Source organism: Trichoderma breve, chromosome 1 (genome assembly GCF_028502605.1).
Source record: "Trichoderma breve strain T069 chromosome 1, whole genome shotgun sequence".
NCBI classification, from domain to species: Eukaryota; Fungi; Ascomycota; class Sordariomycetes; order Hypocreales; family Hypocreaceae; genus Trichoderma; species Trichoderma breve.
Genome location: NC_079232.1, coordinates 3,131,347 through 3,156,834, shown reverse-complemented (window position 1 = coordinate 3,156,834; position 25,488 = coordinate 3,131,347). Strand labels below are relative to the sequence as shown.

Genomic DNA, 25,488 nt, shown 5'->3' with positions numbered 1-25,488 from the left:
ATGATTGACTACATCTGCTACATCTATTCCTCGATACAGCTCCCAGAGTTTAATAGATTCAATGATACTAATTTCAATAAACCGTTTCAATATCTTCTTATAGGGTAACTTCAATCAAATAGTACCCGTCAAATTGCAGTTCTACAACAATCAAGCATCTCTCACACAATCTCCCATCAAATCAACCACCTGTACCGGGTACCACAACGCAAATTACCTGGGCAACTTTCTACTCCAAAATCAACTCAAACAAATAAGCAGAGTCCCCCCAAAAACACTCATCTCGGTCCAAAAATGGGGAATACGCGGAATCCTTTCCTTTCGCCACCCCCAGCGCGGAACACAATCTCAAAAAGAGAGTCATGCCCCGACGAGAAGCGAAAACGCCATTCGATTTTCCCTCGTTAAACTTGGAAATTTCGCTTTATGGCTTTCAAGCCACTTCACGCACGTATTCCCTCAATAGGCAATCTGGCGTAATTTAGAGCAAACAATTCGGGCTTCTCACAAGCCGCAGCGCCATCCCAGTTACCCGCGCAAAGTTGCCTCCCCCAAGAACTCCGGGGTAAAGAAAAAGTCAAAAAATGGAGCTAGAAGGTTTGGAACAAATCCTCCTAGAGTCAATTCGCTGATTCTACAAGTTCCGTTGAAACTACTAAGGGAACCAGTTGGTTACGTTTTTACTAAACTTTGCGCGTTTGCTCTCCCGGCTGAAAACGTCCGTTCTTGCATGGCACGGGTGTTGGGAGACAACTACACGTTTACTCAGCGCATTTTGCTATTCGCCGGACGACTCGGACAACCGCATGCATCAGTGAAATTACTCGTCGCATTCCCACAACTGCCGCTGGTTTGTTTTTTTAATCCCCCAGTTCGTGGCTTGAAGCCAACGTAGCACAAGCAAGGTCAGCGGCGAAAACTGGCTTGACCCTTTGAGTCAGTGGCAATAACGCCACGGCACCAGGACAAAAACAGGGGAAATCTGCAATCAAACACGCAAAAAAACACTTCATCAAATGGCTGGGGGTCGGAATAAAGGAACAAGCCTCACCGGTAATCCAATCAAAAGATACAACCTTCATGCAGAGCGCAGATGATGGCGCAGCGGGAGCAAATTGCGCGTTCTGCACGGATGCATGCTAAGCACACACACACAAGGTAGGGTTGGGCTTCAGCCGCGAATTGCCGAGCCTAGAATGCAATCAGAAGAAGTACGGAGTACGTTCCCCAAGAAACTCCAAGTCCTCTCGTTAATTGAGTTCAAGCCTTGTCCGAAGCAAGAAAAAACAAGAATCCGGATGAGAAAACAAAGTTCAGATCTGGGTGGTGATGATCTCGTTGCAGGTTTCCACATAGACCACGGGCCCACGATGGGCTTGCCACAGCTTCATCCACCGAAAACCTGGGGCCCCGGATTCTGCTTGCCATCACGGACCTTTCATCTGCTTCTCATCTTGGAGTATTCTAGTCGATGGGGCCGAAAACTGGAGAGACCAGATTCCAGGATCTCGCCATCGTTGAAGGAGGCCGCATTTTGTACGTAATTGAAACTCCACCATGGGGAGGGGTAGGAGGGTGAGCCCAGAGAACCAGAGTGATTCCATCACGAGCTTGCTCATCTTGACAAATGGCTTTCGCATCACCTGAGAATGCTCAATGCCGGTTCTCCTGGCTTGCTTATTAGTTTCGTGAGGGGGAAGGACGCTATCGAGAGATATGCGTTCGAGACCTGTTCAAGAGAGTTTCAGCTTGGCGAAAGCAAAAAGTTGGAGAGTCCAGTCCCGGTAGTTGTAAGCTTGCGCTGTCGAATTGCGTCCAAACCGTTGCAAAATAAGCTTGAATCAAAGTAGTCCATTCGGCGTGGATACGGTTTCATTATACCGTGGTATTTGGGTTACAGAGAAGGGCAAGATTGTCGTCGCCAACGGTCGTGTCTCGAGGGGGGGCCTCCCGGCCTCTTGGCAAAATCCCCCATTGCAACCCGATGCCCATTACGCAATGCACGATTGCCCCGGAATATCAAAGGCGGGTGTCAAGGCCCTGACAGCTCGAAACTCGCCGGCTATCTCGAGAGGCTTGATCAGTCTCGAATCTCTTGAGGGGTTTTCTCCTCTCAAGCTGTCAAGCGATGGATGCTGGTGGAGCTATTCTCAGTGAAAACGATCCATACGGAGTTTGATAAGTCCACATCTGGAGCACCAAACGCGCCATGTCCTTTCAGCTTTCCCACTCTTGCACCCTTAGACACTTAGGCGCCCAAAGCCTCGACGTGAAAGCGGAGCCGCAGCATGGGAAGATTGACGAACGTTAATTGACACTGACTCGTGCCACGGTTTATTCTTGGTAAAGAGATGACCAACAATCAACGTGTCATTGCTGCCCTTGCCCAATCTTCGGTCTCGGCGCGGCGGATCCCCCAAAACGGAAAAAGGCACCACGATGAACCATGTCTGGAGAGATATGGAGTGACAGGTAGTATGTACTCGTAGTAGTAATCGCATTCTCAGGCGCGGGAACGATGTGTTGAATCGCGGCCGGCTTCTGCCTTTCCCGTTTTGCTAAAAGATTATGGCCATCATCTTGTTTTTAGACATGTTTTTGGCCTGGCCTAGCCTTATCGAGCTGAGACAAGGCGCGGCAGCTCCGCGTCAGATGCCAATGTGAAATCGTTCCATACTTGTACTACCGCTAGCTGAAGGACACACCAGCAGGTGCTTATCAGCTCGGTCTCTTTTCGCTCTAGTTATCGGTATTCCATGCATACCAAATCGCATCCTAGTGGAGGAAACGGCGTCGCCGATCCCTGGGAACAGTGTCATTCGCTCATCTGCAGCACCAGGCAGCTGGACCTAGCCATATGTGGCTAACCATGGCCGGAGCAACAAGTTGAAGCAGGCATTGCAATTGGCACCCGACATCCCCAATAGCGTGTAGGAGAGGTGGCATGAGATTGCAAGGGCCATTGCTGGGTGCTAGCTGGAGATGCGAATAGGTACTGCCAAGGTGGTATTTGGTCATACAGAGAGACTCCATCGTAGCAGTAGAGTCGAGGTAGTATTCCGCGGTGCCGTACGAGTAAGTAATACTAGCAGTAGTAGGACTACTACCTCGTGGTCGTCTCGTGTTAGTGAAGCGTGGTGGTATCAAAAGCAGCTCACCAACGTCTTGTCTTGTCTCAGCTCTCTATCTTTGGGACCCCGTGCTAGATGTGCCAATCTAGCGCTTCCAGCGATTCTAGAACAAAGAAGCCGTCTCACTCGTCGTTTACAAGTACATACGGGCCATTTTAAGATGCGCCCTCCGCGCCGCCTTGCCGTACGGAGAATTTGGGCGGTTTGCGGGGTGACAAGAGAAGCCTTGGATAGAGCGGCAGACAGATGGGCTAGCTGGGTAGACAAGGCACTGCTGCAGCCACCTTGACACCAAAAGAGGGCTGTTCCTGCGGGCGGTTGCTGACTAGGCCAGTAGGTTAAGTAGGGAGTGTAGGGGCACCGCACATGCGATCTACGCCAACGTTCCAGTAGTCGAATCGTGTTGGTGTAGCATCAGGGCCTCTCTGATTAGGTATGCAGCCGTTGAGAGGGACGAAATCGAGACGAGACGAGACGCGTGGGCAGATGGCGATGGGGGAGGGACCGTGTCATTGCAAATGGATAGAGCGCACGTGCGTCGATGCTGCTGCGGTGCCGAGATTCTTCTCCTCTCCACCTGGCATGTGCTTATCATCAAAGCTGTGACTCTTTTTCTTTCGTGCTAGCGATACCCCGTACTGCTGCTAGTCGTGGTCTATGAGCTGTTCGTGGTCCGTGTGTACCGCCAGGTTTCGAGTCTGGTCTCTATAAACGGGCAAACGCACAGTTAGATTGATATCTGGTGAGGAGACAAAAGGCGGCGCTAGCAACAAGGGCAAACTAGTTCATCCGCTCCAAATATGGCACAGGCGTACGAGTAGAAGGTAGAGGCCATCGTCATGCCAGCCAATCAGTGCGGCTGGGTTCGCAACCGGGCTGACAGTACAAAGTACGAGCCGACGAGTTGGTGGCCAGAAAAGCCACGCTTGTGAGCGCCATCGAGCTGAGTGAGCGGCTTCTAGAAAGAAAATGTCGCATTCTAGTGTTGAGATACGGTCTTGTGGCGGCCAGGTTTCTGGTGTCGAGGATGCATAATTGCCCTCGGCTATCACACAGGAGGGGAAGAGATTAGCCGAACGAGGCACAATCAAGCACAAGCATAGCGCCACGGGCTAGTCAGGGTGCGCTAAAGGCATTCAAGGTTCAAGCGTTGCCCATCTAAGATGGCACTTGTCAAGAGAGTGGCAGACGAAGCGTAATTCAAATTCAGCTGGGATGGGCTAGGAGATAATGGCGATGTTATCACGACCTACCTGGCGATATACTAGTCAGATAGCCCAGTTCGCAGACTCGGGGTGGGCTAGCCCAAGCACATCATGCCACTAGCAATCGATACTACGAAGAGAACTACTTGCACTCTGGTGCCATATCTGTAATTCTCGGGACCTGACTTGGATACATACAGCCCTGGGCGGTATTAGTGGTTGTGCTAGGCCGTTCTCATTTTGTCACGGGGGAGGCGAGATGGTCATTGTGTTCCCAATAGCCCTGTTGAGGCTGAGGAGGTCCCCGAGAGTAGCGTCGTGGCTGGCTTCGCGTCTCTGGCGCTTGGTGTTGATCATGCAAGGAGCCGTGGGAGTAGGACTCGTAGCTCTACACCGTCTGTGCGGTATTGGTGTGGCCAGGAACACAAGGGAACCTGCACGCGGTGACATTTCCAGCAACCATGACCAGGGTATCAAGGTGGCCGAGTGCTGCAGACGTACGGAGTCCTGCAAGCAGTAGCAGCAGCAGTAGTGATAGTCTCTCTCAATGATGACAGTAACCCCTGGAAACGCTGGGACCAGCAGCGTATTCGGCCGCTTACATGAAGCATTGTGTAATGCTTTGGAGATGGTAAAGGCTGCCTCTTCCTCTGCTGTGTCATTTAGAGAGATAAAAGCGGCGCTTGCTGTGTTTGGGGTAGATGGACTGCGAGTTAAAATGATGGCTCTTCTTGTCCTCCCAGCCAGTGGCCATCTGTTGGCTCACGACTCGTGTTCGCCCCCGCGGCTTGTGAAATTGGACAATCGGGGATGATACCAGAAGTGATGTGTGCGGTAGATGCGACCCGCCGGCGCCTCGGGCCAAGAGGACAGCTTTGGGCCAGGAAGGGCAGGTCAGCAGGGCAGAAGCTTGCTAGAATGCTTCATGGAAGACGCACGTCGCCACCGGGAGGCACCAGATCCAATGGACGAAGCGCAAGTGCCTTTAGTGCTAAGCTTGAAGAGATAAACCGGCTGCGCGGGGATGCAGCCACCAACCACAGGCTGTCGTGCTATCATGGTGGTGGAGGCCTAGTGGCGGGGGATATCTGTTCTTGGCGTTGTTGGAAAACGAGGCTATGGAAGACAGTAACTTCGGAGTGAATGCAGCAACTTCGGAGTGAGACGAGACCTTCGGAATGATGCCAACCGGTGTGTGGCCGGTGTGTTGGGCGTGAGGAGATGCCGCGAGGCAGCTCAGCTTGGGCCATGTCATGTCGGCTCAGCCGCTCAACGAGCTGATAGGGTTGTGGATCAATCATTGTCAAATTGTCTTGTCGTTCGTTGGAGGGCTATCGGAGGCAAGCAGCCGGCATGATCGAGGCGAAACTTGGGCCATGTGGCGTGCAAAGGAGGTGCGAGAGGGAGTGCATCAAAGACGGCGGCCAAGCAAGAGGGAAATGGAACCATTGCGGAGTCGAGTCTGGTGATGTCTGGGCAGATTGCGAGCGTTTGTGAGTGCGACGGACTGCTTCAGATGGCCGAGCGAGCTGAATCACATCCAATATTGTCGGGCCTGACACGAGTAAGGGTTCATCGTGGGATGGAGATGGCCAGTCAGGCAAGCCTGAGCAGGTCTGGCTGTTATGTAGCAGTTCAGTTGAAATTACAAACGGTTTATGTACGTAGCTTCTCAAGTCGTCTGTCTGTCTTTGTAAAACAATGCCATCAAATGTCACAGTACAACGAACACGATGCGATGATGCAATACGGATCGTTGAACAAGCCGTGGGAAGCCTGCCCAGTAGATCGTCGCTAGTACTTTTAGCTGGGGATGCCAAACAGTTTGGCGAGGCGAGGCGGGCAGGTACCAGGAATCCAGTCCCTTGCTCGACTGCATGCTTCCAAGTGCCCGCACCAAGACGAAAGAGAGTACGAGTTGACAAGTACAGGTACCCAGATTGCCAGCGGTGTAATGGCGCTGACACGAGTACCAAGGCAAGGCAAGGCTCCCTCCCCTGCTGGGTCCTTTGGATTTGGAGCGAGATCCCTTGGATGCAGCGAAGGACCGATGCCACCTCGATTCGTCCATGTATTCCGACTGGTGAAGAGCGAGCAGCGCCAGTCCCAGCGATCCCGGGTCGAGGGTCGAGGCATCTAAGCATCTAGACCTGGCGTAGCAGTGATCAGCGCTACCGTGTGCTTCCTTGCTCGCCATGAGGCAGGACGTGCAGGTCCATGTCCATCAATGCTAATGGAACAGCTGCTGTATCGTTCGGTGCATCACCAGCCGTCGCTCGCTGCAACAGTCCATGTGCAGTATCCAATGTACCTTTTGCATGTTACGAGGTACGCAGTCGCACCAGCCAATGGGCGGCCTGCTTTTCGATTTCGCTTGCGCCACCTGCCCCGTTGCGCTAGCATCTCCACGCACTCTACCTGTCGTCCCCTGTAATCCGCGAGCAGAGCCCACTAAAACGCCAGCAGCCCAAGCAACCCCCAACTTCCCCGTAGGGGCAGTGGGCCACTGTCTGGTTCGCTGGAGGCATCACGCGGCATCCACTGATAGCGGCAGCGAAACGATTTGATAATCCGAATGGCTGCCATCAGCGATAGAGGCAATGCGGGGACGATGATAAACATCCATGGCTCTCGCAGAATCCAACCTTCAAGGATTGCACAGGCAGCAGGCAATATCGCTCACCGGAGGCATGGATGGTTTCGGCTTTTTTTTTCTTTGTCTTGTCTTGTCTCGTCTCGTCTCTCTCTACGCCACCGGGGCTGCCTTGTTCTGTGCGAGCCTGCAGCAAGCAACCTACTGTAGCAAGCATCGTCCACGGTTTAGTGCTGCAGGCAGTACTACTACGAGTACAAGCACAAAGCACCACAAGTGGCCAGTTGTTTCGGGCAAAACCAAAACCAAAGGGCCGCCAAGATCTGCACCACCAGATGCTCAATGCAGCCATTGATGCTCTGGGTCTGGGTCTGGGATTGGGGAAGCAAGGGGGGTGGAGGGACCCTCCCTTGGACCAGGACCAGGATCCAGCACGCGCGTAATGGGTTATCGCAAGGCCTGTGTGGGGACGGGACCGGAGCAGAGTTAAGCAATTGAAGTAAGTAGCCCCGTTCAGTAGAGCAGAGAGCGTTGGAGGGCCGGGGATTTGGAGCGTTTTGGAGATATGCGCCATACTGGATGGTGTAGCGCTCGTACCTGGGACTGGCAACGCCGTGTCACCAAAGGCCGCGCTCTTTGCTTCAATGGATCAATTTGATCGTTTGGGAGTGTACGGGTTACCAGCATGCAGATATATGTTGTGTGCTTGTAGCAGGTACAGTAGGGATGGATTGCTCTCAATGTCGTATTTGGCGAGTGTCGTGTTGTCGTGATCGAGCTGAGTTGCGTCCAGGTGAGAGAGAGCGCTGTATTATCCGAGCAACAGCGCTGCATCAACCCATGTACCCGTACCTCCAGCCTTAACAGTCCCCGTGCAACTCCTCCATCCTCTTCTCATCCTCTCAACTCTCTCTTCTCCCACCCATGCAACCCGTAGCCTGATCAGGACCTCACCACCCGATTCAAGGGCCTTTTTGTCTCTGCTCTGCCTCTTGGCTTGCATGTGCTGCACTGCGCTGTGCCTCCCACTGCTTCCCACCCCCCAAACCAAAAAGACTCAAATCATTTGCATCTGATTTGCAAGTCAAGGTACGTTCCCGCCTCGGTTCAGAACTTGGCTCTTTTCTTCCGCATCCTTCGCTTCCCCCCCTCCTCTTCCCTCCATCTCCATCTGATCCCAAAATTCCCACTTCTCTCGCCTCACACCCCCCGGCACCCGCGAAAAAAGAGCTGCGAAGCTAAAAGTCTCGAACTTCATTAGCCTCACACCAAGGCAAGCCTCCCCAAAATCGCCCCCTCCACCCCAGACAGCCTCCGGTGCAACGTCCTTTTGGGCCTTTTGGTTCCTGTGAAGGCTTCCATGCATAAATTGTCCTTGCCGGCCCTCCTAGTCGACACCGCCCTCTCAATCGGTATCCCTGTTTCCAAAGGGTCGACCGTCTTCATTTATTAGGCCGATTGTCCCTCCACCTTCTGCCTCTTCTTCTTCTCTTTTCTCTTCTTCATCCTCAAGTCTAACTGTCTCACGCTTAGACAAAGACACAGAGAGACACATCCATCATGTCCAAGGAATCCGGCGTCGTCACTCCCACGGAGAAGGGCGACAATGTCGTCGACTACCAGGCCAGCACCGTGGTCATCCCCAAGGAGGGCCTCGAGCGCGACCCCAACTGGTTCACCCGCAACGGTCTCAATGCCGACTCCTTCAGGAAGAAGCACTATGGCAAAGGCATGGTGGAACTTGAGCGTCCCATGAAGGCTCGCCATCTGCACATGATTGCCATTGGTGGTTCCATTGGTGCTGGTTTCTTCGTCGGTTCGGGTGGTGCTCTCAGCAGAGGTGTAAGTTTTTACCGCTCCGTTTCGTGTCGACTCGAGCGTGTTCGGTTTTGCTAACGCGATTGAAAATTGTAGGGCCCTGGTTCTCTCTTCATTGATTTCCTCATCATCGGTATCATGATGTTCAACGTCGTGTATGCTCTCGGTGAACTCGCCATCATGTATCCCGTCTCTGGTTCTTTCTACACATACTCTGCTCGTTTCATCGATCCTGCCTGGGGTTTCGCCATGGGCTGGAACTATGTTCTTCAGTGGGCTGCCGTTCTTCCGCTTGAGTTGACCGTCTGTGGTATTACGATTTCGTATTGGAATGCCAACATCTCGACTGCTGTGTGGATCACCATCTTCCTCGTCGCCATCATCATCATCAACCTGTTTGGTGCTCTGGGTTACGCCGAAGAGGAGTTTTGGGCATCTTGCTTCAAGCTCGCGGCAACCGTCATCTTCATGATCATTGCTCTTGTCCTCGTCTGCGGTGGCGGCCCCAGCAGCGGTCGCTACGACGAATACTGGGGTGCTCGTTACTGGTACAACCCCGGTGCGTTCAAGAACGGCTTCAAGGGCTTCTGCTCCGTCTTCGTCACTGCTGCCTTCTCCTTCTCCGGTACTGAGTTGGTTGGTCTCGCCGCTGCTGAGTCTGACAACCCCACCAAGAACATGCCCGGTGCTATCAAGCAGGTCTTCTGGCGTATCACTGTCTTCTACATCCTCGGTCTCTTCTTCGTCGGAGTCCTGATCGACAGCGATGATCCCGCTCTGCTCTCTTCTGCCGCCTACTCCGATTCCAAGGCCTCTCCCTTTGTGCTTGTCGGCAAGTATGCTGGCCTCAAGGGCTTCGACCACTTCATGAACCTCGTCATTCTCGTGTCCGTCCTGTCCATTGGTGTCTCTGGTGTGTACGGTGGATCTCGAACCTTGACTGCTCTCGCTCAGCAGGGCTATGCTCCCAAGCTCTTCACCTACATTGACAAGTCTGGCCGTCCCCTGCCTTCCGTCATTGCCCTCATCCTGTTCGGCTTCATCGCCTACGTCAGCTTGGACGCTACCGGCCCCGTTGTCTTTGACTGGCTCCTTGCCATCTCTGGTCTGGCCGCTCTCTTCACTTGGGGCTCCGTCTGCCTTGCTCACATCCGATTCCGCAAGGCCTGGAAGTACCACGGACACAGCCTGGATGAGATTCCCTTCAAGGCTGTCGGTGGTGTCTACGGCTCTTGGCTCGGCCTTTTCCTCTGCGTCATTGTCCTCATGGCCCAGGTAAGAATGAACCCCTTGTTTACCTCTTGTCTCCCCGGAAACATTTTGCTGACCTGCCTGCCTTTAGTTCTACACTGCCATCATTGCTGGCCCCGATGTCAAGGGTATGGGTACTGCGGAGGGCTTCTTCAAGCAGTTCCTCGCTGCTCCCGTCGTCCTGGGCTTCTGGATCTTCGCTTGGGTCTGGAAGCGTGAGCCTCTCCTGAGAACCAAGAACATTGACGTCGACACCGGCCTCCGTGAGTTCGACTGGGATCAGATCCGCGCCGATCGCGAGGCACTCGCTGCCTTGCCCGCCTGGAGACGTCTCCTCAACCACTTCTTTTAAAGAACAGTGCGGTTAGAGGGCGATCTCTTTTTCTTTTCTTTTCTTTTTTTTTTTAATGCATACAAGTTGCCTCTCCGTTAGACGGTACGAAACTTGCGGGATGCATAGCTGGAGTGGGCGACTGAGTGAGCCCAGATGACGATCATGTAACGCTGCGCATGCGACCATACCCTTGATGTCGTGGCACGAATCTTCCTGTAAACAATTAGCTCGTCTTTCTATTATACTACAAGATACCATGGGGGCTGGAAGTAAGGCTCCAAAGGGGATGGGAATTAAACGAATAAATACCTGTTCATATGATGCATTGTCTTTGAAATATGTGACGTCTTTGTTGAGTTGTAAAGCCCAAAGTATAAGTCGGAGTGATTTTCCGCATTGAGCGAAGACGCAGTTGTTGGTTGGACGTTGGTTACTCAGTGGCTTGGACGGTGCAAGTTTCGGCAGTGGTTCGTAACATGCGTCATGATTGCTGAAGGCGTTGTATAAGACGTCGACATCGTTGGACTGTCATATCGATATCGAGGTGCCCACGTCGAGGGGAAGTTGGCTATGTTGTCGTCGAGTTGCCGCAAAAGGCGTCGTGCAGTAAGAGTATCCGGTCCATGGCATGAGCTTCCCTTTCCCTCCCGTACCGATTCCGTGAAAGTAAATAGCAGAATGAATAAAAAGTGGAATCAAATGAAAGTGGAATACACAAAAAAAGGAAGGAAAGAGAAGAGAAGAAGAAGAAAGAGGTTTGAAAGAAGGAAGAGAAAGCTGCACCCGCAGTAGAGTAGACAGCAGACTAATCACAAAAAGACCATTCCCTCAGCTCGTCTCAAAGTGACGACACCAGCGGCGGTGTGGGCACTGTCCATATATATCTATCGAACGGGGTGTGGAGCCATGTAGAAAAAAAATATTGGACCTCACATGTCGTTTGGTTGTCATTTGTGCGCCCTGGGAGCTGTGCTTGTTAAATGTGTGATTATGTATGTAGTATTGAGTAAGTTTTTTGACAAGTTTCGGCTCGCGCGCCCTATGGCGGACTTGTGGACTAGGATCTTTTGGATGTGGAGAGGACTGGAAATCGAGCCGAGAGATGCGGCGTGGCGGCTGAGAGAGATTAAAAAAAGATACGAGGTCTTTCTGTGAAAGGATGAGATGTTATGGGATAACGTCTTTTTATATGTTTTATGATAGAAACGTAAATGGTAATCACAGCTGGGTATTCTTGAGAATCCCCCAACGGAAGAGGAAGTCCAAGACGAAGAAAAATACATAACCCACGTTCGCTGTTGCTCTTCCGGGATAACTAGCTGCATCGGGAGCTACAGCGCAATAACTGTATGAGGCTTAGCGGGCGCCCAAACAAACAACTTTACATGAATTTGCGGGTCTACTCCCCCAAGAAAAAATACGGAGATATTATGATTACAGAAGCTTTTGCGTATTTCCTAGTTAACAAACGGAGGAAGAAGCCCGTCATAACGTTGTTTGCTCCGAAGGCGATATCGGTGGCTGATGATGATTCATGATTCACTGTGGGATTCTTCTGCCTGCCAGGGGTGCATGTGATGTTCTTTTGGGTTTGGCGGTCGGCGTCTTTATGTATATTCGCTGTTGAGTAATGGAATGATCACGTTTACGGGGAAAGGGGGCCGCTTGAGCTTACATTGCGTCTGCCGTGTATACGCGGCGAGATGTGGGTATCAGCTGATGGAGATGAAGAGAGAATCCTTTTTTTTACTTTTACCTTTTCGACTAAGCAGGATGACTCATGATATCTGTAAACTGATGGTAACGGAGTACTTTTGCAAGGTCTTATCCACAATACGCCGGTGAATGAGGGTCTGTAATATATAAAGCGCCCTGTTGTTGTTTTTGATATTACGCATGACAGGAGCTAAGTTGACGGATGGAATATGCTGTTAATACTCGTAGGAGGCTTGACTTTGGCCCCGTGCCTTGTTATACGGCCTTGATGAGAAATTCATATAGGCTACTTGCTGTGTCTTGAGTAGCCTTTCCTTTCCTTTCACCACTCACTCTATAGGCCTACCAACAGTCCCCTCAAAGACGAATCAAGAACGAATCGAAGACGAATCGAAGACGCTGGCTTGATTAAAAAAAAGTAACACAAATACAAAAACAATAGCAGAAAAGGAGAAGAATAAGAAGCCGAAAAAAAGTAAAAGATGATCCCAGTATATTAAATACGTTAGTTTTGCCGCTCCACCATGCCCATCACATCGCCCACCGCCGTCCTCGCCAGCTTCTTGAGCAAAATCTTCTCGTCCGCCTCCCGGTATCTCTCCCATCCATCCAGTCCCTCCTTCGCCTGAATGCTGAGCGTCTCGTAACCCTGCTTAATCACCTCAGCGACTTGATGCGTCGTCAGGTTGCTCGGCAACTTCTTCTCCGAGTTGCCTCTCTCGGTGAGCATCTGCTTGTAGTGTGCGCTGACGTTGATCAGTGTGTCAATGGAGTTGCTGTTGCGGTTTCCTAGCCGGTAGCTCTCCTTAAAAGACGCAAGCACCTCGCCTGATTCAAACACTTTGTAAAAGAGGTCGTCGTATGCTGCTGGAGTTGGCAAAAAGGCCTCGCCGGCAGACAGCGACAGTGCCACCAGATTCACGACGTGGTCGAGGACTGTGTCAATGTGCTGTAAATCTTTTAGATCTGAAGCATACGTGTTGAGGAATCGGATGAGTGACAGCAAAGACCGGAAGAATTCCGACCAGTGATAACTCAATCTTGTTCGGGACCGCGAAAGATAGGAGATGATTCGGAGCATGATGCCTAGGCAGAGAACATAGAGGCTGACGTCCAACCGTCGTTTTAGGTTGTGATTGATGCCGTCCAGCATGGTGTCGAGAACGCATGCTGCAAGAACACGCTCTCCCTTGACCAGGGGCAGGAATGGCTGCCGTTGTCGACAGAGTCGCACAGACGTCTTGGACTCGTCGCTACAAATCTTCTTGCAGATGGCTGGGTCCTCGATCAGCAGACGAAACACCATCAGGTTGAGGTGCGCATAATATGTTGCTCGAGACGACAGGTGAGAGTGCTGCAGAAGATAGGAGGTGAGTGACAGGTAGTTGGCCATTGGACGCTCCTTTCCCTTTTCACCGGGCAAGGTTACGAGATGAAAGCAAAACAACTTGTTCGCATGAGAGAAATCATACGTCGCCAGCAAAACGGCCGCATTTTGGCCAGGCCTGCAGTCTATTAGTCTATATCCATTCGACGCTGCATCTCATAGGGTTTGAATATCACTTACAACTTCGTAAACAGCTGCTTTGCCGTTGCAGCATCGTACACGGGCTTCTTCTCAGGCTTTGGGCCGGGCGTGATGGCTCCAAGTCCAAACATGTTTAGAGTGCTACTCAACGTCCAGCCTTCCGGAAGGTCCTCCTGAATATCAATGTAATCATTTCGCAACACCTGGCATGCATCTCCAATGCAGCGGACAACCTTCTGAATGACGGCCTCATTGACGAAATCGTTCAACCGTAGTTGATATGGGTTTTGGAACTCAAACTTGTTATAGTTGGCGAGTATTCCCAACAGGGTAAACGGTTCTAGGCCTTGCTCAGGCTGCTCCGAGCTTTGAATAAACTAACACGTGAATCAATGGTTAATAAGCATCCTGCTGTTGGTCCATCGTCGCTGCAGCATTACCTTCATAATGGAAGGGAAGAGGTCCCTCTGTATCATGTACGTAAGAAGCGTCGTCTGATATGCGCCCGCTGAGACAGCTAGTAGCACCTCAATAGCCTTGTGGCTCAGCTCCACTAGCATGATTCCATCCGTCAGCTTACTCGTACAGCATCCAGCAGATGTTGACAGGTGTACACACAATTTGTCCCATTGCGAATGATTCCATCAAGCGTGCTCACGAAATCTGTAAACACAGTATCAACGTGATCTAGACCGGCCAGTATGGTGATGATGTCGGAACTCGGGTGCGAGTGCTTCTTGGTCAATACACAGGCGAGAAAGACGCTCAAGGTCTGCGTCAAGATGTCAGCCATGAAAAAACGTCCAAGCCAAGAACAGGCAACTCAATGGATTTCCTTAGCACTGCGCACATCAAGAGCATATAAGGGGGCCGAGCCTTTGCCATTCTTAACCGCCGCGATGGCCTGGCTAAAGAGCTCTCTCGTCCGCCCCTCCAAGAGCAGTAAATCGGCCGGGTGGATGTCGTTGAGAATCTTCCTCAGCGTCGGTCGATCGGGTCGCAACAGGAAGAACTCCCTCCAGAAGCCCTCCGATTTATCGCCATCGTCCTCCTCCTAGTACGTCGTCGTCGATCAGCTCGGGCGCATGCCAATGAGAGAGAAGAAGCGAGAGCCGGATGCTAATACCTTGGTGGGCGATTTAGCTGGATTGTTCTTGCAACCAAGGGAGTAGGCAGTTGTGGGCAAACCTTGAACAGGACCGAGTAGAGCTCGATGATCTTGGGAACAAAGACCTCTGGCTGAGGCTGGCGTGTCAGTGGTGACGCCTCCATGGGATGCGAAGTTGGCGAAACGGGGAGCTGCAAGCTCCTGTCATGGCCAGCGATAAAGAGACGACGTGGATGTCATTATCGCGACCCTGGACAGTGGGGCAGCGATAATAGATAATAAGAGTTGAAACTACGCACTGTATGAGCTCACTTAAAATGAATAGACGGACAGTGCTTTAATTAATAACTCACTGTATACATGCCATACAAGCCCCCAGGCCAATCACGCTCTTTAATTGACTTCCAAGATATTTTGTATTACCATATTTGCTCAGCCGAGATATAATATACACATGCATATACTCCACGCCCTTCGCAGTAAAGACAAAGACCTCCATACTGCTAGCTGAGCATAGCTTCTCATCAATATACTAAATAAAGCTAGACACCAAGCAGCGCTGGTATGTTTCACATTACCCGCACTACTGCGGAGAGGCAGCTATTCAGCAAGCTACTCTTCATGCGCACTCGGATATTGTGATCATGTAACTGATTGAAAGGATATTTGTTATTTTTTTTTTGTATCGAGTTTTAAAATTTTCTCAAAGGGGGTTTTTGTGTATAAATAAAAGTTTGCGCCTTGTGGCACTAATCCACCTCTGTACAGCAACTCGACCAACAACAGCGTTGTTGAGGGATATAAGAGATAGCCGAAACCTTGCCCAGAAGACCCGCAAGACGCGAAGCGGCACAGCACGACCAGCATCGTGTCCGTTCGGCGAGGTATATTCTTCATCGTCAAGTCGTAAAGCCTCTTCGAATCAATAAGTGAAGAAACAGCCAGCTACACACAAGTGTAACCCATATCTGGCCGATTGAACCCCCCGTATGTGAAGCAGCCTGCATCCTTTGTCGTCTCGGTCCAGTCTTGACGACTTCTCCATTAGCAGGCCTCTGCTTGTCCCTTTTCAACAGCACTCCCCAATTATACAATATCATCGTACAAAACACCTCGCTTCTGATCATATGTCAGTGCCGAGGTACGCCGTTTTTGTTGTAGAAACCGCCGTTAAACAAGGTAATATTTTCTCCTCTCAATCCCATTGAGTAAATGGGACTCCTTCTTTCTCGTCCACCATCTGCCACCGTCATTCATTAAGCAAAAGCTGCGCCGCCAGACTCGATGGCTTCGATCTCGCTCAGGTCGATGGGCTGGCGGTGGAAGCGGGTAGGGAGCTCAGAGACATCAAAGGCAACACCCTTGGGAGGGTTTATGGAGCCGAGCTGGTAGCCAGAGGAGCCACCAATGCCGGCCTCAACGCTGCCGATGGTCCTCTGAAGAGGGCCGTGCTGCTGGGCGTGGTCACGGTAGGCGCCGAAAGAGTTGTGTCGGGCGGCGGCATCTCCGTTGCCGTAGTATGCGGTGAAACCCTCGGGGAGCTTTCCTGAGGGAGATGCGGGGTGAGGCTGAGGAGTGTGGTCGATTGAAGCTGAGGGAAAAAAAGACTCGTTAGTATATAACGTCCCTCATCATGGGGAGAAGTAGGTAGGATGATGAGGGCGATTGTGCTTACTAGGAGTGGCTCGGGGTCCAAGGAATCGAATCAGGGGAGTCCGCTCCGCGTGGACAGCGGCCTGTCGAAGAGCTCTCGTGGCGAACATGGTTGATGTGAAGGGGGGCTGTTGGTAGAAGAGAGGTTGGGAGAGTTGATAGTTGATAGCGGGGTTGTCTTGATATTAGACTGTTGGAGGGGACTCGGAGGTTTGAAATTGGATTGAAGTTCAAGTCTGGGGAACAGCGGGGGGAGAGACGTGTATATAAGAAGCTTCAAGAGTTCAATTAGAAAGCAAGCGGATGGAGGAGAAACGACGTCCAAGTCGAGGCGCGAAAGAGTGGAGGTTCGCGAATTAATAAAACACGCCGGAGGTCCGGAGTGCGATAAAAGCAACCCAGGCCCAGCACAAAAAAAAATTAAAAATCCATTGGTGCGTAATGACTTGACATTTCCCAGCCGCGCAGCTCGTTTGGGAAGTCCCGCCCACGTTTAGGCAGCCTAGCGCGCCCTTTGGGCACCCGGAGCACCTAAAAGGCACCTAAAAGCACCGAATGCACAGCGCTGAGAGTTCAAAGTTGCTGGCCCGAGAACCGGGGGCGCTGCCTTTGTCCGAATTCGGGATCTCGGAGAGTCCACCAGGCGTCCACCAAGCGTCTCACATCACCCACACCAAAAGCCTCCGGTCTTATCGCGAGCAGCCATCGTGCCACGCATCTCCTGATCTCAGCGGGGGAGCCAGTGGCCGAAACATTGCGAATTCAATGCCTGCACATGACAATTCCGGGGGGCATCTGCTGTATTGCAGGTGGCTTGAAGCATCTCAGCAAGCCCGCCGAGCCGATACAACACAACATCAATATGCTCCTCGATGCCCCACTCGCGCAACGCTCAAATACGGGCATGCGGGAGGGTCTTACGGAGAGAATCGGAGCAGGGGCGGGCTTCACGCATCGTCGACTTGACTACGGACTAGCTGCCGCGAAATCACCTGTTGCAAGCTCCATCCACCTTTGCCTCTCAAGCCTCTCTCTCTCTATTCTACAGCAACAACATCTTGAGCTCACGGACTACTGGCAGCAGATATGATGTTATCAAAAGGACAAGCTCTACTCTCCAAACAAGCCACAGTATCAGAAGGAAGAGAAAAGAAACGAAACGAAGAGAAGCATCATCTCATTGATATCACACATCACTTGAACCAATCCCAGCCCCGTCATCCTGCATGCATATGCACACTGGTCCCAACCACGCTTCTCCACCTCCACACATCGCGATGCTGTCAGCCCTGGCCATGCCTGTGAAACCCCGCGGTTCGTTTTCTCTTTCATGTGCCTCCGAGCTGCTTCCCGAGCCAGGTTCGCGCTTACAATGCGTGCTGCGTCAAGTGTGTGGGTGGGCTTTTTCCAGACCAGACAAGGGACATGTCACTGCAGACGAAATTACATGTGCTTTTGCTCTGTCGCATCAACGGCTCTCTCGCTGCGGGCTACCCAAACAGGCCATCACATCAACCTGTAGCCGGAGCCGGTTCGGAACGAATTCCCACTTTTGTGTCTAACTCGTTGCAATTCATCCAAAGCCATCTTCTCCCCAGATTCCATGGCGGCGTCCAACTTCTGCCACTGCCGTCCGAAGTGCTGAGCAATCAGAAGAACGGCGTCACCGGCGGTCTTTGCTTGAACAGCCGCATTTACTAATACCTACCTCCATGACACATCCGATATTGATAGTAACAGTTATTGCCCAATGTAGTCTTCCGTTGCTTTATAAGTTGTTGTATTACTTATTTGTCCAGAAAAACAGCGGACGAATCACCGAGACCCGATCGGCCCCCGGCTTTGCTCCAAGATATGGCGCAATCTAAACTGCATGGCACGGCACAGCCCCCTGGAACCCTTCGGCCTCCATTTCTGCGTCGAACAAGCTCTTGTTATGGCGACATGCATGTAAAACGGCGTTATGGACTTGGGACCTGTATCTTTACTCCGTTGCCTTAATTCCACCACAGCCGTTGCATTTGCCTGGAAGCTTCTTTTGCCTTATCTCGTAAAGATCGCTCTCTAATAGGCTCGCAACTACAGATACTCCGTATGCGGGCAGGCATCTCTTTGCTTCCTGAATCGGCCCATGCAAATACGCCACTACCACTGCCGCATAACTTTTTCTGGGGCTATTCTGGAGACATTCAACCGGCCCGGACCGGGAACCGGAACCTTGATAATGCTTGTACAAGCCCGGGTCGCAAACCTTGGTGACGCCTCTTTGCAACGTGTTGGTAACTTTCTATCGCGATCCACCGCCGGTAACTTTACAAATGGTTGTTTCATAGGTACCTTATTATTAGGTTTTGTAACATCTTCTCTCGTCATCAGGAGCGCTCATCAACCAACACTGCTGAGAACTTTCTAGTGAAACTCGGCATCTTATCTAAACTTTGCATTCAGGAAATCCCACCCAACACACTTTACGTATCTTTCTATTTTCTCTCTTCCTCTCTTCTCCTATGTTGATTATAGATCTTGTACTATATGTATATTTGGAATCGAATCCACCGCTCCTCTGATTTGGGCTACCGATGTTGGCTCCTCTGACTGTGTCATAAAATGCTTCCGCTCTCCAACGGCAGCCTATGGGTATACTTGGTGATCCCACTCAAACTAAACACATCGCCGTGTATTAACTGAAGAGATTGGCCATTCGCTATCCCAATACAGCTATCCAACAACACCCCAGCTATTATTTGGTGTTTAGGAGACGCAGTAGGAAGAGGATGAAACACCACTTTCAGCTGCTGTTAGCTACTGTCACCTATATCCATCTAGCATCTGGTATCATCACTCTTTAAATTCAAGACAAAAAATTCCCAATAGGAAACTTGGAGTACCAAGCAGCCAATCTCTAAATTCAACACCCAAAAAGTTACCCTAACATCATCCCTCATCCCCAACAATTAGAAGAAGAAGAATAAAAATAGAAAGAAGAAGTAAAGAAAGTATTCCAAAATCCCCAAGATTCTACCTTCGCCACTCCATAGCCAATAGGAGTGAGGGTATCCTAATGATAAGGGCGCGCCTCATATAGGCGCCCCAAAACAGTTACTCAGCAGCAAATTCAAAAGGAATAGACACGTCTATAAACGTTCTTCGACCTTCTGCAGCGAAACAGAGCCGCCGCTGCAAGACACTCCCAAAACACCATTCTCCTCAACAAATCCAAAAATCGAGACCCGACCCAAAAAATCCTTTTATATACATCCAAAGTACTCAGAGGAGATTCCTCTCGGAAGACGCCGCGTGCTGAATCGCGTCATAAATCCCTCGTATCGTACAAATTTAACCTTTTTAAGCTTGTCGATAGCATTCTTCTCGCTTCGTTCTCGTTCTCCATGTGAGTTGACACCGTGTTCTCAAAGTCTAGCCGCCGAATCCTTATATACGACCTCCCTCGACGACCTCCCGTTCCAAGATTTCTACTTGCCCAAACTCTCCTGTTCGCCGGCGTTCCATAACCCACCGCTTCTCCCCGCTCTCCTCTTCTTCCATCATATAAGATATACTATCTGTTGATCCCTTCTGCCGCTGATGTCCTCTCTCTGGACTTGACGCGTCTTGACTGCTACACAGAGCATGCGGGTGTGCATTGGATACCGTGAAGGCAGAAGGATGAGGGGGATCGCTGAGCGGAGAAATGCCGTCTTGAAAGATGTTCGATCCCATTTGGATCGGCGATGTTGAGATCGCTCCCCAAGCTGAAGCCATGTCTGCCTCTCGATTTATGAATTCAGGCCCAATTGACGATCTATTGGCAAGGGCCGACGTGGGCATTGTGAGTGTAGGACTGGCAGGAACACTGCCATCGGAATCGCGACTCACGATGGAGAAGACAGAGTTTTTTCGTGTATGAGCTGTGGAGGGAGGGAACCCAGTCGGAAAGCTAGGTCCTCGCGGCGAACCTGGACCCTCTCCCCTTTCTGACCTCGGGGAACCATCTTTACTGGAAGCCAAGCTGGCTTGCGAGCCGCCCCATGCCTTTGACCGCAGCCGGAGGAGTGCCGTAAGGTTCATCTGGTCGTCGCCTCGGTCCGCCATCATGGCCAGCTGGGCCAGCCCGGGGCTCTGGACGATTGGAGTGCCACTAATAGGTGGCATTCCGAGGCTCATGAGAGAGTTTCTATTGGAATACTCGGAGCGCTCGGTGATGGGAGTCAGGTTTGGCTCTCTCGAGACTACACGCCCGCTTACGCTGCGGTTTAAATTGCTTGCGCCTTTGGGGCCGAAAAATCCGCCGGCGACATATCCGCTGCCCTCCGCGTTGGCGCCTGAGCCGTGGTTGTTGACTGGAGCAGCATAAAAGCCAAACTCTTGTCCATACCACCCATCAGAATCGTTGGCCAGAGCACTAGCATTGGCCTCAGCGATGATGGCGTCGTCGTCCATTTCAAAATCATCCATATCATCATAAGAATAGCCGTAGTCGTCGTATTCGTAGTCACGGAGCGCATCTGAATCATCAAAACTTGTGGGCACTTGGCCATTATTATCTGCATCGGTAGGAGACTGCGCTGCTGCGCGTTCGAACTGGCCAGCCTCCGCCGCTCTCTGGGCGGCTGCAGCCAATGCCGCCTGATAGGCAGCAATAGGATTTGGGCTGTACGGCTGAGGAGCAACAATGGTAGTCTCAGGTAACGGAGGTAAGTCGCTCGGGACTTCAGCAGCAGCATTCTCACCCGAGTGCTCCGTGCTAATGCTCGTAGAGGTATGTATCGCCGCCTGGGCATCCTCCAGCTGCTCTGAAAGCTGCTGGGGTGCCACCTCACCCTCTGGCTTCTCCGTCTCCTGCTTCGGGGACTCTTGGTTGCTCTTCTCTCGCGCTGACTTTGCTTGTGCGAAAGCTCCAGGTAGAGGTCGGCCGTATTGATCCGTATCATCATTGTCAAATATTGACTCATCAAAAGGCACCCCATCATCTACAGGTGATCCGGCTAAATCTTCGGCAAACACACCTCCGAAGCCACTCATGCCTGAATCAAAATACAGCTCGTCATAACTCATCCTGCGCCGCGCACCCGGTGGCGGAGGCATGCCAATAGGGGTAGGGACAGAGCCTGCTTCCAAACCCAATGCTTGGAAAGAGGCCGAAACATTATCAACTCCATGGATCCCCAGACCGGATACCTCAGCATCGGCCTCCGGGTCTGGAACTGAACCCGGCTCGGGCGACAGAGAGAGGTTCGAGAGCCCTGGCGTGTCCTTTGTCATCGCACAACCAATAACCTCGCCATCGGCATCTCTAGGGGTTGGCATCATGCCTCCGCTCTGTGGAGTCGCCAGAGACGATGTTGGATTAGATCGCTGGAAGCTGAAGCCGGCAAAGTTTTCTTGGTCATCGTCTGGATCGACGTCTGGATCGACGTCGTCCTCGATATACTGAGCCTCTTGTTCATAGTACTGGTCATCGAGATATGGCTCTTCCTCATCATCGTAATCCGCATTAATTCCAGGAATTCTCTCTTCCAATCCGTCATCGTCCATCATGGCGTCGTAATCAAAGGCATCTTCATCAAAGTCATCAAAGCGAGAGTCTCTTGGCTCCTCGCCTTGTGCAGCTTTCTTGTCCAACTCCCGCTGTCGGTGCCGTTCTTCCAGCAGCTTTTCCTGCTTGGCGGCTCCAATCATGTCAAAACTAAATCGTGAGGAAGTACTCTTCATGTGTCTCGGTATAGACGAGAGAGAGACGTTTCTCGATCTGGTCGTTCGTATAGAGCCGGTATTTCTGACTGGATCACCCATCTCCTGAGTGGTGGCCTGAGAAATTGTTGAAGGAGTCGATTGAAGAGCTGGGTCATTGCCCTTCATGGTTAGTCCAGTAACGACATGGTCGTCCAACGGAAAGGCTTGCTCTGCAGTGGAGGAGCCCGTTCTAACAGAAGATACACTAGATGATTGGGCAATGGTGTGCGAATTTGTGCTCCCGGATTCTGGGCGGGCAGGATCCGACGCACTGCTCATCATGCGGCGTTGTAGCTGCCCGTCTAACACTACTGGGCCACGCGTCTCCGCCCCATCATGAGGGCCCACGCCCGACTCCAGGGCGATATTGGCCAAAGATGCAGAGCGGATGGCCACTGTATCATTAGTAGGAGCATTTGTCCTTCGTCTTGGTGCGCTAAAATCATGAACCCTAGTACCTTTAATGCGAGGGTCATATGTAGGCTCGTCCAGACGGCTGTCTAGGGGAAGGGGCAGTGCATTTGCAAGATTTTGATTGTTTCTCCTCCTCAACAGTAACGTTGACATGGGGTTCTTGAGAAACGGCAATCCCTTCTTCCCCTTCTGGGGCTCAATGTTTAATACACTACTCGAAGACAAAGATTCGCCCGCCAGTCGAGAACCAGAAAGCCGCTGGTTAGATGATGAGGAGTAGGGAAGACTGCTCTTTGAACTACTGGATGCCTGCGGCGATGGCCTTGATAGGTCGGCATTGTTCGCCATGGGCGTCGGGTGGGAGGCTTGAGCATGGTTGTCCCCTTGCTGTGCTTCCACATTTCGCTGGTAGTTCCGCAGAGCAACGCCGCCGATAAATCCAGAGCCGGTGCTGTATCCCGATCTCTGGACCTGAGGAGGCCGACCGACAGTTTGCGGCTGCTTCTCGATAATCTGCGGTTGTTTCTCGACATCCCGCTTCTCCCCAAGAGGTTCTAGATTAAATTCGTTTGACGTCACGCGGTTTATCGGCGGCAGGGTAGGCGGTAATGAGTTGGAAGCCGAAGATGACAGCTGTGCGTCGAGAGGAGATGCTGAGTCGGGGTTCAAGGGAGACTGCTGATGGCTGTTGAGAGACGAAGGCGAGGATTGATCCGGGGCCGGCGAGGTCGGGTTTGAGGGCCCCCGCCGGTGGAATCGCAGGTGGGAGAGCATGTCGTGCGTTGTGTCGAGTGTTGCACAAGTCGTCCGAGGCCTAGACGCAGAAGAAGGATCGCAATGCGGGCGCGATCATAGCTCGCGGATTCGGACCTTGTGCATTGTTGATTCGATGTCGATTTGAGAGGGGTTCAAGGCAGCAACTGAACGGGGCGGTTGAACGGCACTGCAAGCGTCCGTCGCGGTGGCTGAAGCTCTGCGTCCCGGAGTTATCGCGCTCTGCCGCTTGGTCGAAATCAAATGCTCGATACACGCTCTCGGACGAAGCTGCGGCGCAAACAGCCGGTGGTTCAGAACGGGCAGAGACGCTGGTTGTATGTGTCTGTGTGTGTGTGATGTTCTAGGCGCGATCGACAACGGGCGGTTCCATAAATACAAAATCGAGGCAGAACGGGTAAGCAGGGGAGCCGCTAATAAAATGGAGGGCATGCCATGCACAGGTAGTGAGTACCGCCGGGTTAAAGCCCCTCTCGCAGCGATTTTCAACAGTGGCTAGGTACAGATACAGCAGGTCCTAACAAGAGCCCTTCAAGGTTGATTCAATCCTAAAATATCATCCCGTCCAGTCCAGCCCTTTGTTGGTAAACACCTCAGCTGCCAAATTCACGTTGGCAAATGCCAGTCCCGCCACGTGCGCTGTGCCCTTGAAATTACGGGGGAACCGAAATTCAAGGAAGATGATGTCAGCAGCCGCCGCTGGTGTTTTCACAAGAAGCTGAATCGAATTGATTGAGCGTTGCAAAGGCTATGCAAGGGAGGAGATTGCCGATGCGTGGTAATTCATCGCCCGTTGAAGAAAAACCAGTGGCTTCCAGAATAGGACCGAGTGAGCCCTATGTATCAAGTCCTAGATTGTGACTGGATGTCGGTCACGGTTGAGGCTGCAGGCTTCCAGCAGGGCGCTTACATGTGAGCCTACCGTAGGAAAAATCGAGGCGAGCTTTGCTTCGCCGTTGCTTTGGTGATGGGCTCAGTTCTATTTGCAGAGAATATGGACTTCATCCATCATCGACCTCGTGCAGTAGATCACACGTTGCTGGCACCCTTCTTGCGACGTATTTGCCTGGCATTCTAGAGCACTGGAATGTGATCACCAGCTAATTACCCTCCCTCAAACAACCTGTCAAAACACGGCATACAAAGTAACGCTATCGAACAAAGAGAAAATTTTCATCGCTTGGGCGCGTAGAAATAAGTATGCAACACGTAAGCTCCAGTTGCTTTACACGTATTATAGCATGTTGAGTGAAGCTTCGGGACCGGGTTCGGCAACTCTGGTGTAGCTGACGGGCACCGCCTCACCGGCAGACACTGCCGACGGGAAAGCTGGGACGAAATCTGGGTCTCGGAGAAATCTGAGCACGTTGTTGGACTGGCAGAGTATAAAATGGGCTGTTTCGTGGTGGTGGCTTATAAGTGTGTCAGCATTGAGGCGTTTGAAGCGGGAGTTCATACATCCGTGTCTCTCGGGCTTCTCTCAGTCTTCCACGGCATGATATAATGATATAATTAAACGTGCAATCTGTGAACTATTCGTGTCAAGACAAGATCTGACAAAAGTGCCCTCTGCTCTGCAATTCGCTACGAGTGGTATTACCAAGGTGAGCGCATCGTAAAATCAGTCGCCTCAGCTTCGCTTCTTTATCAGCCTTGGGTGAGAAGTGGTAGCGCATTGGCAGGAAAGCCACATCCTTCATAACGCATCATCGTTAGCTGTTTGATCGACGGCCATCCACAGCTAACGATGGTGACATTCTCTAGTGGTGTGCTTTACGCCCCTCTTCTAATAATAATTCCAGCTTTTCCCCAGCTTGCTCCTTATTAGTAGGTAGAAAATGGTGTCGTAGGAAGAGTAGGAAGAGCCTACCTAGGTCAGACATTCTCGCTGGGACCGTTATCGATATCCATTCCAGGTTGGTAAATGCAGGTACCCAACCCTTGAACGTCTCCCACTCCGAGATGCTACCACTTCTACATGCATCTACTACAACGACGCTTCAATGTCTATTACCATTTGTTTGCTAAAGACACTTTTGCCTTATATGCAGTGTTATTCTACGCCTTTCCTTAGCAGCAGCTGGTGACAGCTTGTAGCTATAAAGTACAGGTACTCTCCAGGCCAAGGGGTCTCGCGTCGGGGTCTTGGCCTCGTCCATAATATGAGAGATTCTGTCGCGTGCCCCTTTTCCAGATGGAGTGTCCAAGCAAATTAGGCGCCCTCAGCATC

The 25,488-nt window shown here is 51.6% G+C and overlaps 4 protein-coding genes across 4 annotated transcripts; 1 reads left to right on the top strand and 3 right to left on the bottom strand.

The window, feature by feature from the left end:
- Positions 1-8,489: 8,489 nt before the first annotated feature.
- Positions 8,490-10,350, top strand: T069G_00972 (amino acid permease domain-containing protein; the record flags this gene model as incomplete). Its single annotated transcript, XM_056168182.1, has 3 exons — positions 8,490-8,771; positions 8,844-10,022; positions 10,090-10,350. 3 exons carry the CDS (start codon positions 8,490-8,492, stop codon positions 10,348-10,350), a joined length of 1,722 nt encoding a protein of 573 aa, XP_056033498.1.
- A 2,203-nt stretch (positions 10,351-12,553) lies between these two features.
- Positions 12,554-14,848, bottom strand: T069G_00971 (uncharacterized protein; the record flags this gene model as incomplete). Its single annotated transcript, XM_056168181.1, has 6 exons — positions 12,554-13,553; positions 13,616-13,953; positions 14,017-14,129; positions 14,195-14,348; positions 14,427-14,630; positions 14,765-14,848. 6 exons carry the CDS (start codon positions 14,846-14,848, stop codon positions 12,554-12,556), a joined length of 1,893 nt encoding a protein of 630 aa, XP_056033497.1.
- Positions 14,849-15,940: 1,092 nt separating this feature from the next.
- On the bottom strand, positions 15,941-16,447 carry T069G_00970 (ribosomal protein s36, mitochondrial domain-containing protein; the record flags this gene model as incomplete). Its single annotated transcript, XM_056168180.1, has 2 exons — positions 15,941-16,275; positions 16,360-16,447. The coding sequence occupies 2 exons, from the start codon at positions 16,445-16,447 to the stop codon at positions 15,941-15,943; spliced, it is 423 nt and encodes a 140-aa protein (XP_056033496.1).
- A 3,322-nt stretch (positions 16,448-19,769) lies between these two features.
- On the bottom strand, positions 19,770-23,258 carry T069G_00969 (uncharacterized protein; the record flags this gene model as incomplete). Its single annotated transcript, XM_056168179.1, has 2 exons — positions 19,770-21,541; positions 21,605-23,258. 2 exons carry the CDS (start codon positions 23,256-23,258, stop codon positions 19,770-19,772), a joined length of 3,426 nt encoding a protein of 1,141 aa, XP_056033495.1.
- Between the last annotated feature and the right edge of the window lie 2,230 nt (positions 23,259-25,488).